This window comes from Cladophialophora immunda (genome assembly GCF_000835495.1).
Source record: "Cladophialophora immunda strain CBS 83496 unplaced genomic scaffold supercont1.3, whole genome shotgun sequence".
NCBI lineage: Eukaryota > Fungi > Ascomycota > Eurotiomycetes > Chaetothyriales > Herpotrichiellaceae > Cladophialophora > Cladophialophora immunda.
This window is the reverse complement of record NW_015622543.1, coordinates 4,061,742-4,077,487: the sequence shown is the minus strand read 5'-3', so window position 1 is coordinate 4,077,487 and position 15,746 is coordinate 4,061,742. Positions and strand designations below refer to the sequence as shown.

At 54.2% G+C, this 15,746-nt stretch overlaps 8 protein-coding genes across 8 annotated transcripts; 3 read left to right on the top strand and 5 right to left on the bottom strand.

Annotated features, from left to right (window-relative positions):
* Nucleotides 1–409: 409 nt before the first annotated feature.
* Nucleotides 410–3,627, top strand: PV07_05825 (uncharacterized protein). The gene is made up of 5 exons (XM_016392743.1): nt 410–1,371; nt 1,422–1,919; nt 1,978–2,343; nt 2,401–2,608; nt 2,676–3,627. The coding sequence occupies exons 1-5, from the start codon at nt 451–453 to the stop codon at nt 2,777–2,779; spliced, it is 2,097 nt and encodes a 698-aa protein (XP_016250262.1). The 5' UTR covers nt 410–450; the 3' UTR covers nt 2,780–3,627.
* PV07_05826 (uncharacterized protein) lies at nt 3,034–3,231 on the bottom strand (the record flags this gene model as incomplete). Its single annotated transcript, XM_016392744.1, has 1 exon — nt 3,034–3,231. The coding sequence occupies one exon, from the start codon at nt 3,229–3,231 to the stop codon at nt 3,034–3,036; it is 198 nt and encodes a 65-aa protein (XP_016250263.1).
* Nucleotides 3,299–5,544, bottom strand: PV07_05824 (tubulin alpha chain). The gene is made up of 7 exons (XM_016392742.1): nt 5,391–5,544; nt 5,255–5,295; nt 5,170–5,196; nt 5,041–5,116; nt 4,458–4,988; nt 3,983–4,406; nt 3,299–3,931 (listed from the first exon to the last, which is right to left on the bottom strand). The coding sequence occupies exons 1-7, from the start codon at nt 5,413–5,415 to the stop codon at nt 3,703–3,705; spliced, it is 1,353 nt and encodes a 450-aa protein (XP_016250261.1). The 5' UTR covers nt 5,416–5,544; the 3' UTR covers nt 3,299–3,702.
* A 137-nt stretch (nt 5,545–5,681) lies between these two features.
* PV07_05823 (uncharacterized protein) lies at nt 5,682–7,333 on the top strand (the record flags this gene model as incomplete). The annotated part of the gene is made up of 2 exons (XM_016392741.1): nt 5,682–6,065; nt 6,111–7,333. The coding sequence occupies 2 exons, from the start codon at nt 5,682–5,684 to the stop codon at nt 6,543–6,545; spliced, it is 819 nt and encodes a 272-aa protein (XP_016250260.1). The 3' UTR covers nt 6,546–7,333.
* On the bottom strand, nt 5,684–8,982 carry PV07_05822 (uncharacterized protein). Its single transcript, XM_016392740.1, has one exon. The coding sequence runs from the start codon at nt 8,805–8,807 to the stop codon at nt 6,552–6,554; it is 2,256 nt and encodes a 751-aa protein (XP_016250259.1). The 5' UTR covers nt 8,808–8,982; the 3' UTR covers nt 5,684–6,551.
* A 238-nt stretch (nt 8,983–9,220) lies between these two features.
* On the bottom strand, nt 9,221–10,589 carry PV07_05821 (uncharacterized protein). The gene is made up of 4 exons (XM_016392739.1): nt 10,162–10,589; nt 9,869–10,107; nt 9,618–9,811; nt 9,221–9,564 (listed from the first exon to the last, which is right to left on the bottom strand). Exons 1-4 carry the CDS (start codon nt 10,425–10,427, stop codon nt 9,328–9,330), a joined length of 936 nt encoding a protein of 311 aa, XP_016250258.1. The 5' UTR covers nt 10,428–10,589; the 3' UTR covers nt 9,221–9,327.
* A 1,542-nt stretch (nt 10,590–12,131) lies between these two features.
* PV07_05820 (uncharacterized protein) lies at nt 12,132–13,194 on the top strand (the record flags this gene model as incomplete). The annotated part of the gene is made up of 2 exons (XM_016392738.1): nt 12,132–12,255; nt 12,344–13,194. The coding sequence occupies 2 exons, from the start codon at nt 12,132–12,134 to the stop codon at nt 13,192–13,194; spliced, it is 975 nt and encodes a 324-aa protein (XP_016250257.1).
* A 79-nt stretch (nt 13,195–13,273) lies between these two features.
* Nucleotides 13,274–15,619, bottom strand: PV07_05819 (ribosomal RNA small subunit methyltransferase B). The gene has a single exon (XM_016392737.1). The coding sequence runs from the start codon at nt 15,533–15,535 to the stop codon at nt 13,424–13,426; it is 2,112 nt and encodes a 703-aa protein (XP_016250256.1). The 5' UTR covers nt 15,536–15,619; the 3' UTR covers nt 13,274–13,423.
* Nucleotides 15,620–15,746: the final 127 nt, after the last annotated feature.

The following is a 15,746-nucleotide window of genomic DNA, read 5'->3' as shown; positions in this document are numbered from 1 at the left end:
AGTCTGATGCGAGCTGAATCCTCACCGAGTTTAGATGTTGGCAGAGTGACCTTCTGCATTCTGTAAGGGAGCGCCTTGTGACGGTGAAACCTTGCAAGTAGGCAGAAGTGGAAGACAGCCTGTGAAGACTCATGGGGGGCATTGGGATGTTCACCGGAAAATGAAATGGCCATGTCACCATCTTCACCCCGAGTCTCAGCGCTGGTTCAGCAAGTGAGCTGTCTTACAACAAAGGACCGCTATAGGTTGATTCTTGTCAAACCCGGTGAGGCGTCGGAACTGGGCGAGGCTGGGTTGTAGCCTTGGACCCTCCCGTAATTGAAAAGCTGCCCAAAAGACACTTGACCGGATTTCATCGTCGGCGGTTCTGTCTCGTGCTGGACTTTCTCTCGACCGTCTCCAGAGACCTTCAGATGCGTGGACGTCACTTGCGCCGCAGCACTGAACAACATGGAGAACCCTCGGCCGGTCGAGCCTGAGCCTGAGCCTGACGAGACTCAATTCTGGCATGGTTTGTCTAATGAACAAAGAACTGCCCTACAAGTGACTGCTGCACTTCTCGGGAGAAGCGTCCGTGAGTTACTGCTGATACGGATTGATGCCTCCTCTGCTCAGCAGTTTAGTGACCCCGAAAATCCGGCTGCAACGCATCCCGACGTGTCAGCGAGCAACCTGAACTTCGCCTTCGCAGATCCAGACCTTGATGTATTCGAGGCCTTGCATTACGATCCTCTCGCTTCAGAATATCTCGGGATTGCGGATGGGCCTTCATTCACACAGCCAGAACCTGATTTCGATCCCTCCTGGTTTGGTCAGGCTGGCCAGGATTTCGACGACTCCTTGGAACTATTAGACTCCTTTGACTTGAATACAGCGTCTGAGCATGGTGCCTCGTCCGCAATCACCAATTTGAGAGACATTCTTCTTGAAACCGACGAGACGATCAACGATCCTTTTTCTTTACGGTGCAACAACGTGCAAGTGATGCCCCACGACACATCAACAAATTCGTCATCTTCTCTTAGTTCCTGGATAAACATCACTCCCCCTTCAGAGCGAGCACACTCACCGACACAACGCTCACTTTCGGCCAACCCGAACAAAGAACCTCAAGATACCCTCGATCTCGACCAGACACCCAGCTCAAGCAGTCGTCGTCGGAAGACTCCTTCGCACGTGACTGGGAGCACTCATTCAAGATCCAATGGCTCGGAACGGATCGGTAGGGCAAACAGGCAAGAAGAGGGTGTCTTACAGGCCTCACGGAATCGAAAGTCCCGCGGCGCATTCACAACAGAGCAGGACAGGGACAATACTGCGCTGACGCGAAAGTTGAACGCATGCATGCGTTGCCGAAATCTTCGCATCCGGGTACGATAAGTTGTCATGATGTGTGCATATCAGACACTGACAAGACATAGTGCGAGCCAAACCCTGTTAACCCAAATGGACAATGTTTGACTTGCGCCAAAAGATCAAGACCGAGGCTGTCGGTTCTCCCTTGCTTGCGCTACCGAATTTCAGACGTCTCATTGTATCGAGAGGAACTCAGACCGAATGTCATCTGGACTAGCCGATGGCAGAATAACGAATCTCACAACGTTACAACCTGGGCAAACGACCAAATAAGGAGAGTGCGAGTAACGCAGGGACTTCCACAAGCAAGCTACGAATTGGAGGTGCGGGAATTTCAGGCCAACCCGGGTGACTCCTTGGAAAAGATCTGGGTGCACAACGGGGAGGTGAAGAAGGTTGCGATCAGACCTTTTGCTATTGTCGACATGTCCCAGGCGGCAACCGTGGGAAAGCAATACCTTGATGAGAACGTCCTCAAATACGTGACCGACACTATGTCATCGGAAGATCCGCTCATCCAGGAAACATATCGCATGGCATACAGGCAGGCGACAGAGTCTGAGGTAAGGGAAAGCTTCCTTGCAACGTATAATGCCTTTCTGTGGCTAAAAGTTACTATAGAAGCCAGAAGAACGCATTCTGCTGTCCAGCGTACTTCGGCTGTGGGTTGCAGCTAGAGTGGCGAGCAGAACGGAATGGATCTGTGGAGATGATACACTGGGTATGAAGCCCGTGGCTGATCCTTCGAGTCCTTACTATGGTCGGATACCACTCCCACCGGTGATGAGTGCGCAAATCTCGATAATTTCGCAGCAGTTCATGCTTAAGCCGTTCAAGTTAGCTGTCCTCGAAACCCTCCATGGCCTCACCTCAAAGCAGAAAAAGCGGTATTGGCTTGCCATCTACCTCGCCATTTTCATTCTGCTACACGGCTGTTCGATGATGACCAAAAGGGACGAGGAATATGCGCGACAGATAAATCTTGGAGTAAGTCACTGGAAAACGCTACCATGACGAATAGGATGCTAAATCCAGTCCCCGTAGACACGTTTCGCAAACCCCGAGAGTATTCGAGACCACCACCATGGCTGCCTCATCTTGCTACAGTATTTTCACTCTCGGAACAGAGGAAGGCAGCCGTTTGCATTGACCAAAGATCCAAAGGGGCTGGATGAGCTCCGGAAGTTTGGCGAATTTGACCAAGTTCAGGTCGAATTCGTCCGCCGAACATGGGAGTGTGTTCGAAGAAATTGTAGGTCCCTGCCTTGGATCCTCCTATTTTGGCGTCCGGACTGATTTAACGTCACTACGTACGACAGGGACCTCGATGATAGAAGCACGAGACAAGAAAGACTTTGGAAACAGCTACTATTTCGTTTCGCAACTCTTTGATGAGCCCTGGAAGCCATCATCAACCGCATAACATGGAGCATTGAAAAGGAAAACTCGTCCGACACCACCCGACAAGCCGACTCCCATCTAGTCGCAAGAGGGCGGCTGGCTTACACAAACGACCGTCCACCTTGACGGGTTTGAAATCCCATACACAAGTTCGGTCGTCGTCATCGAATACTCGTGCCCATGCCAACTCCAATGCAAGTGGGAGTGTCCACAGCGATTGCTGATTGCTCAACGATAGCCGCAGACGGTGACGTTGTGAGTCAGTCTCCCTCGTCCTCAAGTGCTTCGCGGGAATACAGGATAGTCATTTTGTTGATGACACACATGTCGCCTTTCTTCATGGGACAGCTTGACGGAATTGGCTTCTGCAATGAAGTGGACTGCATCTAGTGCTTCGGCTTGTTTTGCCGTCAGTGCTGGGATAGCTTTGCTCCGCGGAGTCTCGGGCGAGCCCTCCAAGAGTCTTTTCGACATGCCCAGGAGGATTTTCTGATCGACATGGAACAGCAAGGGCTTGTTTGTGATATGGAGGGGTGCGCCCAAAACTACGCGGCCAAAGACGCCAGTGAGGAGATGACACATGGAGCATTATTTTTGAGGGAACTCAGGTTACCTGGCAAGCCTGGATGATTCGAATCTGCCCGAAATCGAGCATCAACGCATTCTCCCTCGTTATCAGTAGCCAACATGAACGAATGATTGCCAGCCTGAGAAGTGACTCGTGGTCCTGATGATGAATGACCTGCGTGTCAATTATGCACCGCTGATGCAACCTATGCCATGTTCTGTCTCGCAGAGACTATCTTCAACAACACAATTCGATCCCAATTCTTTGTTGTCGGACACCCAGAATTGACTCTGAAATATCCCCTGCTCCTGCACTCCTTGCGATAGACTCCCACAGGATCGGAGAACAGATCAAACACGGGAAGATACATAAACAAACTAGTGCTCAATCTCTCCCTCGTCGCCCTCTTCGATCGAGTCGCTCGCCACTTCCTCGTAATCTCTCTCCAACGCAGCCAGATCCTCGCGAGCCTCGGAGAATTCACCTTCTTCCATACCTTCACCGACGTACCAGTGGACGAATGCACGCTTCGAGTACATCAAGTCGAACTTGTGAGACAGGGCAGACCATGCTTCGGCGATAGCGGTGGTGTTCGAGAGCATGCATCTATCATTGTGTTAGACAGGTGTATAGAAGGGGCGTTGAAATGCGACTTACACTGCGCGATTGACCTTGGCAAGATCACCATTGGGCACCATCTGAGGGGGCTGGTAACAGATACCAATCTTGAAGCCAGTCGGGCACCAGTCCACGAACTGAATTGTACGCTTGGTCTTCAGAGTAGCGACGGCCTGGTGCACGTCATTGGGAACCACGTCTCCGCGGTAGAGCAAGCAAGTGGCCATGTATTTGCCGTTGCGGGGGTCGCATTTGACCATCTGGTTGTTGGGTTCAAAGCACGACATGGAGATTTCTTGGACCGAGTGTGCTTCATGCTGCGCCTTTGCTGCTGAGACGACGGGTGCATAAGCAACCAGAGGGAAATGGATGCGTGGATAAGGCACAAGGTTGGTCTGGAACTCGGCGAGATCGACGTTCAGGGATCCATCGAATCGGAGGGAAGCCGTGATGGAGGACACGACTGTTTCTTGGTCAGCTCCTAGCTCATGTCAAATGGATGGGTGATGCCCACCTTGGGCAATGAGTCTGTTCAGATTTTCGTAGTTGGGTCGCTCGATTCCTAGATTGCGTCTGCAGATGTCGTAGATCGCTTCATTGTCTACCATGAAACTGCAGTCAGAATGCTCCAGAGTGGTGTGCGTTGTAAGAATCGAGTTGTATGGCTCGACAACGGAGGTGGCGACTTGAGGAGCTGGGTAGACGCAGAATTCCAGTTTGCACTTTTTGCCATAATCAACAGAGAGACGCTCCATCAGCAAGGCGCCGAAGCCGGAGCCTGTACCACCGCCGAATGAATGGAAAACAAGGAAGCCCTGAAGGCCACTGCAGTTATCGGCCACACGGCGAACTTTGTCGAGCACTTGATCGATCAGCTCCTTGCCAACGGTGTAGTGTCCTCGAGCGTAATTGTTTGACGCATCCTCTTTCCCAGTGATCATCTGCTCGGGATGGAACAGGCTGCGGTAGGTGCCGGTCCTGACCTCGTCGACAACATTGGGCTCAAGATCACAGTAGATGGTTCGGGGGACATATTTGCCGTTGCCTGTGCATAACGCAATCAGTAAGGTCAGGGATGATGGGTTTCGGAGTCGTACCCGTCTCGGAGAAAAAGGTGCTGAAGCCTTGGTCGGGATCAGCGGCTTTGCGTTCTTCGGTAAGGTATCCATCGGGCTGGTTCAAGTCAATTTGTGGTCGGAGCCAAACGATAACGGTGAACCACTCACTTGGATTCCGTGCTCCAGGCAGTACAGCTGCAAGAATCAGTAATTGTCCGAGGAGCAGACAGTGTTGATCAGGAAGACTGTTTACCTCCCAGCACGAGTTGGCAATTTGACAGCCAGCCTGGCCAACTACAGTTCCAGATGCAGGTCAGCTTGTTGTCACGAATTCTCTGGACAGGGGCTGTGGAGGTCGGTCAGGGACGCGTGCTTGGATAGTCACGTACCATTCAAGCTGATGACTTCTCTCATGGTGACGAGGGTCAAGAAGGGGATGCGGAGGAGATGAAGAAGAAGAAGCTGTGAGATGGGGAGATGCCAACAAGTCCACGGCAAGCAAAGAACTGGAAGAATCAATTGTTGATGGTGGTTGTAATTGTGGGGTGGTTTTGACCGCAGCCTCGATTTGTTGACGGCGCGCTCTTTCTTTCACCGCCTGTCCCTGCCATGTGCAGCCAATCACAACGGATCACAACGGCTGACTCCACAGGTTCGCGTCACAGCCAATCAAGTCGCCGATGCGGAAGTTTTATCAAATGCCCCTTCACCACCTGCACTCTGACATCCTGGGTATCTACATACCGCCATCATCCCTTTACAACTATTTCTTCAAGTCAATGGCATATCAACTCCTCTTTCTCTGGTTATTATGGCCTTACTGTGCCTTCGCCAATGTCGAGAAGGTCATTTTCCTTGCTCCCGCCGCGGACAATCTACCCCAAGATGCGAGTATCGACAATCTGTTTCTGACACGTCTCTCTGAACAACACCCAAGTGTCAGAACCCACATCAATGCGAGCTTCCCGACGACAAACTCCCCTAAGGGGACCGAGAGTTGGTTCTTACTCGAGGGCCTTCGGCCCGGAGGACGGTATGAGCTTCGAATTTGTTGGCTGGCGACTGTAAGATGTCCCTCCTTCTGGCGACTACGGCTGACTCTTTTCCAGCAACCGACGTCCTTCTGGCTCTACACGCACTCGCTGGATCATGCCTTTGCGACACCCGACCTTTTGACATCATTGAGTGCCTACGCTTATGCCCGCCACGCACAGCTTGGCTCTGAAGATAGTCAAAGGCTCCTGCTCCGGAAGGCAAAGGCTGATACCAGCCATATCGGGTCGACGTTCCTGTTCCTCCAGGTGTTCGCTGCGGCAGACTATTTTAGCTTAAACCAGACACTCATGGAGGTCGTGCCTCCGGTCGCCGTGGACGTAATTCTAGACCCATATCTTTTCAACATCTTGCCAAGGTCACTTGCTCCAACGGGACTATATCTCCTCGTGATTGCAGTGGGGGCGTGGTTTCTCTCCGCCTGGGTTGCAAGGCTCATGGCCCGCTCTGTGACACAGCAGATTCAATTCAAAGCAGACAAAACTGACTAATGGTGCTCATGACCTGACCATCGAGAAAGGATCCTGCAGCTGATCGAACTCCGTCATCAACGAGAAGAGAGGAAACTCTTCAGTGTACGACGGAAGACTCGGTATCCCGGATCCATCCGGTGAGAGATAATCTGCCTCTGGCATCTGACCGAAATCTGTGCGCGGCAAAGGTGGGATAGGATCAGCAGATTCCTCGCCATTGTACGCCAATACTCCGGAGGTGGTCAACACGGGGCCGCGGCTCTCAGCCGGCATGTCGAACCGTAGCTGCCACGGCGGCGCGGAATCCCCGGACTCCTCTGTGGCATCGAACAGAGCCGTTGTGCTGTTGTGATTGGGAGCGACTTCTGGGGCTGAAATCTGACTGGGAGTTTGATTGCCGCTGGTCGCTTTGCTCGAGCCTGCACCGTTTGTCTTGTTGATAGGATCACCAAAGATGTTGTGGATGTCCTGTCTTCGCCTCTGCATTTGCATTTGGTCTCGCCGTCGAATATGCTCAATCGCGGCGAGGCGCAGGTAGCTGGTTATCTCATAGTGTCGACGAGCTGACATGTCATCCTTTGCCATGATGGTCAAGATAGCCTCCGCTTGGGTAATGCTGCTGAGCAACGGAAACGACTTGTCAAAGTCACCGAAAATGGCAAATCCGATCACCATGGCTGATATGAAGGTGCTGTTAGTGATCATGAACAGGCGCTTGGGTACTCCCGGGGTGTGAACAATGTCAGTCGCAATTTCAATGCTCCTCAGCGCAGCGTCAATACAAGCTTCGCTTAGAGTCATTGTGACCGAGTTTCCAGCGCTGTCCTCGTCCTCAGAACGGCCTTTGATCTTCGAGGACACCTTGAAGATCAGAAACGGTCGGGTCAGAAGAATAATCGACCAGTAGTAAGCACCCTTCAAGTGGGCGATGCCGAGGGTCTGTCTCAGTGTCGGAGCCGTGGAGCCGCCCTTCTGGTCCAGACTGTCGGCTTGCAGACCTGCCGGCAGTTGCATGGTCCAGTCTCGATATTGACGGGAGATGCTTTCGACCAGCTGGACAGAGACTTCGCGACGACAATAGACCTCGTTCAGTATTCGCTCAAAGATGAAACATATCCTCAGTGTCGCCGAGGTGTTGCGTCCGTTCATCTGGATATCCTCATAGTCTCTGGTAGATCGATTCCAAGACACGCTCCCACCATCGACTTCCGAGGTTGCAGGCGGTCGGCCGAGTGAGCCGCTCATATACAGGTCGAGGACACGCAAACTCTTCCACACCCGTTCCCGCGCAAGCCTTTCTCGCGGCTCGAACAAGTTTGAGATGTCGCTTCTGTGCAGCCCTAGAGCATATGCGGCTCGAACGGCGATGCCAAGTAGCATAAATGCGCCGTTTCTTCTCACCGCGGACAACATGTAGAACGTGATCAGGGCGTAGGCCTGGATGGTTAGGACGCTGGGATCTTCCAAGAAACTCGAGACCCCAATCTCTCGGCCGCGCGAGAAGTAAAACTCTGCCTGATCCAGGTCGGTCGCGTCGCGAGTCAAGGCCCCGATGGCCATGACGAGATAATAGATGGAACTGTTGAAATCCGTCTCGGCGGTAGGATCCTGCGTCCATGCGCACAGATGCTGGGAAATGTCGTCCGGATCGAACAGGTCGATCACACCACTCGAGGCCAACAAATAGTGTTTGATCAGATCCTGAGCCTCGGCCAAGCTGGGTTTGGGGTGTTGCGACTGTGCAGGCGTCGGCGCCTTGTGAGGAGGAATCACCTCGCACATGGCATGCCGGAGAGGGTCCGAGGTCAATTGACACTCGCCAATCTCTGCCTTGACCAGGCGACGGATATTCTGGACAAATGCCAGGTTGCTCGAGTCGCCCACGAAGATGAATTTGCCGCGGCCATCGCGGAGCAGTCTGGCCAGCTTGGGTACAGGGGCCCTCGATATGAGTGCGTCCGGATCCCTGTCGTACTGGGGAGACTTTGGAGCGCTTCTCGACCCGGACAGCGTCAGAAGCGATTCAATGGCGATCTCGGCATCATTGGACTCATTTAGGGCATCCTTGAGGGTGATGGGGTGAGACGACGCAGTACTGCCCTGGCGCTGAGAGCCTCGCTTGGAGTAGGCCTCGGTGAAGACGCATTCAGTCTCGCGACATCGTCGCTTGCAGAGCAAGCAAGGTTGCTGTCCATCACATTTCTCCTTTCTCCGCTTGCAGGTGTCACAGGCCCGCGCCACCCGTTTCCGGTCTTCGTCCTTGACGCGTGGGCGAGGCATGGGGGGCCACTCAAAGGCTCAGATCATCAGCCTTGTAGCCTTGCGATGCCGAATCTGATGACTCACGGGTCACTTTCCGATGTTTGATGGGCGCAGGTGGGTGAGAGAACTCGGATATAGCACCTTCGTGGAGTTTGGGAAATCGAGGTGTTCGGTGATCAGCTAGGAACCGTCGGAAGCGGGCATGAGAAAACTTGGGGGGGAATGGAGCGAGGCCCCCGTGACCCCCTAAATTTGGCGCCCCCCCTCAGTGCCCCCGATTTCTTGGCCTCGCCAGCCGGGTCGCGGGGAAAGCCCAATCACGTGTGGCGTATAGGTAAGGCGGGCAATTTAGGGAGCCTGGTAGGCGCAGGGGTTCGGTTCACCGGCGAAAGCGGGTAACAAGTGCTTTCAGTGGCCGGGGACCACCACTATCAATGCACAGATTGCATTTGGATTGGAATAGAAACCTCTTCATTTATACCCCGTACAAAAGTTTGTCCAACATACACCAACGTGATCAGTAGCCACGTTGTGATCCTCAAAAGCCGCGACCCATGCCGGTCGTCACCAGCGCCTCGCCAGACTCTCCTTTGGAGGATAGCGGAGCCATCTTAATGTCATATCTCAGTTCCTTTTTGGCCTTCTCGTCACTTTTCCGGGGCACAAATTCGACGATCAGAGAGTCCTTGACCGCAAAGACCGAATCGTCATCGAGATACTTGCTGTCCTTGTCGAAAATCTGGGTCGTGATGGGCTTGAAACCCTCGGCCAATACCTGTGCATTCTGTCAGCCCCCGGTCTTCGGTAGAAAAGGACGTCTATACTGACAATAAAATGGATGTGGGCTGGTCGGTAAGGATGTCTGTCGAGCAGTTGCAGCAATTTGCCCGCTGGCCCGTCGTATGGGATCGGGTAAGGAGTCGGCCTCAGGCAATAGAAGCCGTACTCTCCATTCTCATCCGTGTAGAACTTGCCGCAGAGGTTCGACTTGGGTTGTTTCTCGTCCTGTTGTTCGTACAATCCTGCACAAGCCTCGTCAGTATCCTTTCGCGGACCACATGATATCGTCTAGACCGAACCATTTGTGGATGCTTGCCAAACATCAACTGAAGCATTGGCCAACGGTTTCTTGGTCGTGGCATCCGTAACCTGACCATACAAATACACAACTTCGGCATCCTCCGGAGTGTTGGCGGAGATGCTGTCGCCCTTCTTTCGGATCGTATGGTCGGTCTGGAAGAAGGGACCGAGAATGGCGCTCTGAGTGGCCAGGTCGGCAGCTTCGGCAGCTTTCTTGTATGTGATTTCATCCACAAGTCTGCACAGTCAGCATAGTCTTTTTGTTCCCACACTACTGTGAGTTATGACCTACGTTTCCAAACCGACAACATCGCACACCAGTTGACCTTCGTTTCTTCTGTCGTTGCTCATCTGGCCAGCCCAATTGAGCAACTGAACACCCTCGGCCCACTCGTCCACGGTCAAGTCAATTTCTCGGGCAAAGTCGTGAAGGTGTTTGATCAAGCTGGTCATGACTTCGCGCATTCGAGGAGAAGTCTTGGGGCCCATGGCATTGATGACATTTTGGGTGAAGTTGGGATCATAGCGCGAGGCGCCAGTTTTGTTTTCACCGTTCATATTGGACAGGAGGTGAGGGTCGACTCAGGTATTGATGGAAGCTTGCTACGGACGGTGACGGCAAAGACGAAGCGTCAAGCTGGCTAATGTAGAAGGATGGATGTGAGTGAGAAGGGGAGAAGAGACTGGAAGATGAGAACAAACCTTCTACACAGGAAGGAGGGTCTCCGCGGTTCAAATAGGATTGCGTCTTGCCATGGGCTGTTTCGTGGAGAGACATCATCGGCCTCAGAACGTGGAGATCGCGACGCTGGTCAGGCCCCAGACGTATAAGCAGTCAGCAAAAGCAGAGCAATCATTGGAGGCCGCGGCCAGAGATCATACGGAAGTATGTACGAGGGTGTGCGTTGACGGGCTCAACCCACAGCGCACATCCCACAATACCCCGCCCCGAACACTCCCTGCATCGGATCCCGCGCCGCTTGTTCGTCTGCCATTAGCCACCTAAAACTCGCCCCCAGAGCCGAGACTGGCTAGGCTAGCCACGCTAACAGCGTCGGCCTTACCCAAGCCAGCTAGCGACCTCGTGCCGCTTGGAATTCGGATGCAGGCTGCGGCTCCAGAGTGTTTATTCTGCTCCGGTCGGCTCCCAGCTTCGGGACACGCACTTGCTTCTTCCTATACCATCGACCTCGATTTGATGTCGTCGACCTCCAAAATCGCTCCTGACTACGCCCTTTCTGTGGCGTGACGATCTAGTACGCTCTTCTGACATGCCCGATCGCCCGCCGAACCATTATTAAACAAGACGGAACACTCCGCTGTTTGACCTATCTTGTGGGCTGACCTGTTTTCTCCCCGTCGTTGCGCTTCAATCTGGAGTAGCCGATCAGATCACATCTACCTCCATCGCTGTCCTTGCTCTGTCCTCTCAGTGTTCATTACGGTGCAGCCCGGTCAGGACATGGGAGTGTACGCTGCTCACCCTTCCGTGGCGCAGCTTCAGACAAGAGACAAGATTGGGAAGTCGACTCATACAACGAGGTACAAGCTCCTCGCCACAGAAATCGGAATGTCGGCCCAAACAAGGCTGTCCTCGCCGAGTTGGTGACATCTCCTGCAAGGAAAAGCAAATCAAATGATCAGTATTGGTCATTGGGGCCGAACCGTGCTTTGCAAGACAGTCCTTGCTGCTCTGCAACCATCCAGGCCGAGATTCAAGATGCGGTCCCAAGACAAATTGAAACGCACCCATTGAGCAAACCGAGAGAAGGATGAGCAGACCTTCCACAGCTTCTGCAACCCCGTTCTTCAACCCGCCAACTGCCAGTCGAGATCGACAACGGCCGTGACCCGCTATGCTGCTTGCCGCTGACTTCGTGGCACCAATCTGAGGTCAGGAAAGGTTTGATGCTGTGTTACCGACCGCTTGCTCTTGGTCGTCTGGCTGTCTCGTCCTTGGACCGCAAACTCGTTGCACATTCTCCGCCTGCTGTTGCTCTGTGATGCCCATTTATCCTACCGAGATGGGTTGCAGACCTCGTCCGCCCATTCAATCCCTACTTCTACAAATTTCTTTTCTTCGAGATGCTTTGAATCAGCAGGAAGAGCCCAGCGATGCAACGAGTCCGAGCAGGTACCAATCGGCCAGTCGTCGTCTCTCGCCCACATGTCGCCTAGAGCCTCGTCCATAGCGACGTCCTCTTCAACTGCACAGGCCTCGTCCAAACCAAGTTCCAGCTCTAAATCCCCAATTTCGCCAAAATGGGGTTTGAGGTCATCATTCTCCGATTCCCCCGTTCTCACTTCACCTCAAGTTCTACTTCCACGCTCACCTCCTCCGCGACCGCCGAGACCAAAAACTTCCTTACCAAATCTCCGCCCAACAGTTATTCTCTCGCCACTCGCAATACCGCCCCCCTGCGCTTACCGGCTGCCAACGCCCATCCATTGCTCGCGGTCTGACAGGTTTTCAGACGACGTCTTTGGGTCGCTTCCAGAACATTTGCGGACCTCACTAATATCACTGCGCGGAGGTGAGGCACAAGGTTCCCCGTGCAACGCGGTGCCAATACCCAGTGGAAACCACAGCTCGTTGCCGCTCTCGCCCAATGCGGCCACGAAAGGCGGCCAGGATTTCGGCGACGTCCTCCATGCGCCTCTCGTACCGCCTGAAGGTCAGGACCAGAACCGCCCAACCACCAATAGCTCCACTTTGAGCATCGGAAAATGTTGCGCTTTCATGCCACACAAGGTCAGGGCAATGGACAGCTTTGAGCGCGCGATCCATTTGTGCCGGCATCCAGAGACCCGAGTTTCGGTCGAACCAGTCATGACATACCTGCCCATAGCAAACACTGCAAGTCCGCGCGACAGTCCATCTTCATTCTCGACCCCTTCAAAACTCGAATCCAGCACAGCGGACGCAGGACAGCGACACCTCGAAATATGCCATGTTTCTCAGCACGACGCGCGTCTCCAATGGGATGACCAGCCGCTCCCAAAGTCCTGGCACGTCTTTGTCTTCCGCCACAGACGTCTCCTGCGCATGGTGTGCACTGTATTGTTTGTGATCCTAGCGTCAACGGCAATAGCGGGCGGCGTGATATGGAAGTTGACAACGTGTGAGTTGACGTCTCCTTTTCTTTTCCATCCAGCAGTTTTGATCGCCTTTCCTGGCCCTGGGACGGGCAGTGAGGATGTCGACCTCCTGGCAACGCAGCCCACTGCCTTACTTGCTCGTTCCCCTATTTTTCAATCATCTACGTACTCCAGGCTGACAGCGGACTACTTCATTCCAGTGGATCAAGTGGACCGAGTGCAATAGGCGACCGCGAGGTTTTGGTTTCGCGACATTTGATATACTGCAAGCCACAATGCCACGACCAGAGTCCATCCGGCATGGACGTCCTTAGATCGAGGATTCATAGATAAACGAAAGAACAGGCGGCCGAAATCAGGATGGCAGAGTCAAAGTTCTTCTTATTAGTCAAGGGCATACATAGTCCACACCACACGTAGATTGATTGCGCCCTTTTTTGCGGCCGCTCTTTTTTTTATTTCTTGGTCTTCACCCCTTTTGACTTCTTGCTGTTCTGTTTCCGGGGGACGGCGTCCTTCTTCTCCCGCGCCCGCTTGTCCTGGCCCTGCTTTTTGCGATCCGCCACTCTGGGGTCCAACCCTCTGGCCTTGAGCCACTTTTTCTCGGCCCGGTCGATGAACTCCTTGTCCTCGTCGTCGTTGAACCCGCCGAAATCGTCGTCCGGCGCGGCTGCCCCGTCCTGATCCACCGCGCCGTTGGCTCCTACCCTGTGGCCTTCATCGAGGACAGTCCGCGCCTCCGGCTCATCGACTCCATTCGCCTGTCCCGCCGCGTTCTTCGGCGTCGGCCCCATCTTCTTCAGTTTGCAGACGAAAAACCCGTCGACGTTCTCCCGGTGGGGGAAGTAGCGTCTCGTCAGGGCCATCCGGTCGTCGAACTTCTTGTTCATGTAGCTCTTGAACCCCTCGGACCCGAAGCTGCCCAACCCGGTGTCGACGATCTTGACGTTCGGCCGCTTGCGCAGGATGTACTGCACCACCCCCTCGTTCTCCTCGACGGTGACCGAGCAGGTCGAGTACACGACATACCCGCCCGTCTTGCTGGCGTGGTCGGTCGAGTCGATGGCGGCCAGGAGGAGTTGTTTCTGCAGGTGCGGCAGGGCCAGGAAGTCACGCTCGTTCTTGGACGTTTTCACGCTGGGGTCCTTGCCGATGACGCCCGTGCCGGAGCAGGGTGCGTCCAGCAGGACGCGGTCGAAACCGCCAAGCACTTTGGGAAAAGCCTTTTGCGCGTCGTAGTTGCAGACGATGGTGTTCTTGCACCCGAGCCGGTGAATGTTGCCAATGAGACCTTTGGCTCGCTGGCGATTGGCGTCGTTGGCAAACACGACGCCGGTGTTTCGCATCAGGGCCGAAATGTAGGTCGTCTTTCCACCTGGCGCGGCAGCCATATCTAAAATTCGTTCGTTTGGTTGAGGCGCCAGGGCCATCACAGGAAGGAATGAGGAGGCGGCTTGCAGGATGTAATGTCCAGCAAGATACTCTGGTGTTGCACCCAGCGGCACAGGTGCCTCGAAAACCTGGAGCCCGACCTTGGACCATTTTCCAACGGGTTCCAAGACGACTCCTCGATTGATCAATGCTTGGGCAAGCGTGCGGCGGTTGGTGCGGAGGGTATTTGTACGGAGGACGACAGGGCGGGGTGTCTCATTGGCCTCAAAGAAGGCAAATGCTTCTGCGGGGGTAAAGAGCGAGAACAGCTTCTCGGCGAGGAACGGGGTGTAGCCGTAGTACGTGCAGATGTCGGCGAGCAGCTGTTCGGTATAGTCGGTTCGCGATTTGGTTTTGTCCGCGAGTTGTGCAAAGTTGCCCAAGATACGAATGGTCTCGGTCATTCTTGTGCGAATGATGGAGAGGTCGGGGGCAAGGCCCTGTGCAGTGACCGAGTCCAGCACACCTTCGTCCTTGGCAATATTTGTTTGTAGAGCGGCGTCTTCCAACTCTTGCTGGGCTTCTGCATCCTCCTGCGCCTGTTGCCGGTCAAGCTTGCGCGAAAGACCTTCGATGTTGGCCGCGGTGAGTTTCGCCTCGGCATCAGATTCGTCCTCGTCGTCGGAAAACATGCGCCGCGGGCGTTCGTCTTGGTCTGAGTCGAACACGGAGTCGTCGGAGAGGTCACCTTCGAGTTCTGCCTGGGCCAGTTCGTCATCGTCATCTTCATCGTCATCTCCCAGGTCTGACAGGGAGACAGTGTTCAACGCTACTTCACTGGCATCGAGATCGCTCTCTGTGCCCTCGTCCTCCTCGTCCCCGTCGACGCCCTCGGAGGTGGCGGTGGGTATGGGAGGCGGGACGGTTATTTGCGCATCGTTGTTGACGAGTTTGACTTTTGTCTTTGCACTTGTCTTGGCCGGCACCGCAGTCGTGGTGTCATTTCGGAATGCCCGATCCAGGTGGACGAGTTTCTTTGCGGGATTCGTGACCGCCTGCGGTTTCTCGTCCGACCTCCTTCTCTTGCGGGCGGGCTTCTCGGGCTCGTCGGTGGCCGACTTGCGCTTCAGGTTGATCCCCAGTTCCTCGAGAGTCGCCGGGGGCCCTTGCTTGCGCATACGGCGTCCCGCGCCCATGGTTGTATAGACCCTAAATGGTTTGTGTGTGTTGGGCGGGTTCTGGCGTTTTTCGAGCAAATGGAAATTTGGAGAAAAGTGAAATTTTGGGCGGGAAAACTTCGCGTTAGTCCCGTTGCAGGATTGCGAGGTTTGGTGTCGCTAGTGGCTCTCTGACTCGTATTGAAATGCACCGAGGGCTGCCTAGTGCCGCGGGCGCCAGGGCAAACGG

What these genes read in the sequence shown, in the direction of transcription:
- PV07_05825 (XM_016392743.1), top strand. Translation starts at nt 451, where the DNA reads ATGGAGAACCCTCGGCCGGTCGAGCCTGAGCCTGAGCCTGACGAGACT. An exon ending in GGCAGGCGACAGAGTCTGAG is followed by an intron (nt 1,920 to 1,977) that starts GTAAGGGAAAGC and finishes AAGTTACTATAG; the next exon opens with AAGCCAGAAGAACGCATTCT. An exon ending in GGAGTGTGTTCGAAGAAATT is followed by an intron (nt 2,609 to 2,675) that starts GTAGGTCCCTGC and finishes TACGTACGACAG; the next exon opens with GGACCTCGATGATAGAAGCA.
- PV07_05824 (XM_016392742.1), bottom strand. Translation starts at nt 5,415, where the DNA reads ATGAGAGAAGTCATCAGCTTGAATG. An exon ending in AGAAGTCATCAGCTTGAATG is followed by an intron (nt 5,296 to 5,390) that starts GTACGTGACTAT and finishes CTGGAACTGTAG; the next exon opens with TTGGCCAGGCTGGCTGTCAA. An exon ending in GAACAGACTCATTGCCCAAG is followed by an intron (nt 4,407 to 4,457) that starts GTGGGCATCACC and finishes ACCAAGAAACAG; the next exon opens with TCGTGTCCTCCATCACGGCT.
- PV07_05822 (XM_016392740.1), bottom strand. Translation starts at nt 8,807, where the DNA reads ATGCCTCGCCCACGCGTCAAGGACGAAGACCGGAAACGGGTGGCGCGG.
- PV07_05821 (XM_016392739.1), bottom strand. Translation starts at nt 10,427, where the DNA reads ATGAACGGTGAAAACAAAACTGGCGCCTCGCGCTATGATCCCAACTTC. An exon ending in GATGTTGTCGGTTTGGAAAC is followed by an intron (nt 10,108 to 10,161) that starts GTAGGTCATAAC and finishes CTGACTGTGCAG; the next exon opens with ACTTGTGGATGAAATCACAT. An exon ending in CAGCCCACATCCATTTTATT is followed by an intron (nt 9,565 to 9,617) that starts GTCAGTATAGAC and finishes CAGAATGCACAG; the next exon opens with GTATTGGCCGAGGGTTTCAA.
- PV07_05819 (XM_016392737.1), bottom strand. Translation starts at nt 15,535, where the DNA reads ATGGGCGCGGGACGCCGTATGCGCAAGCAAGGGCCCCCGGCGACTCTC.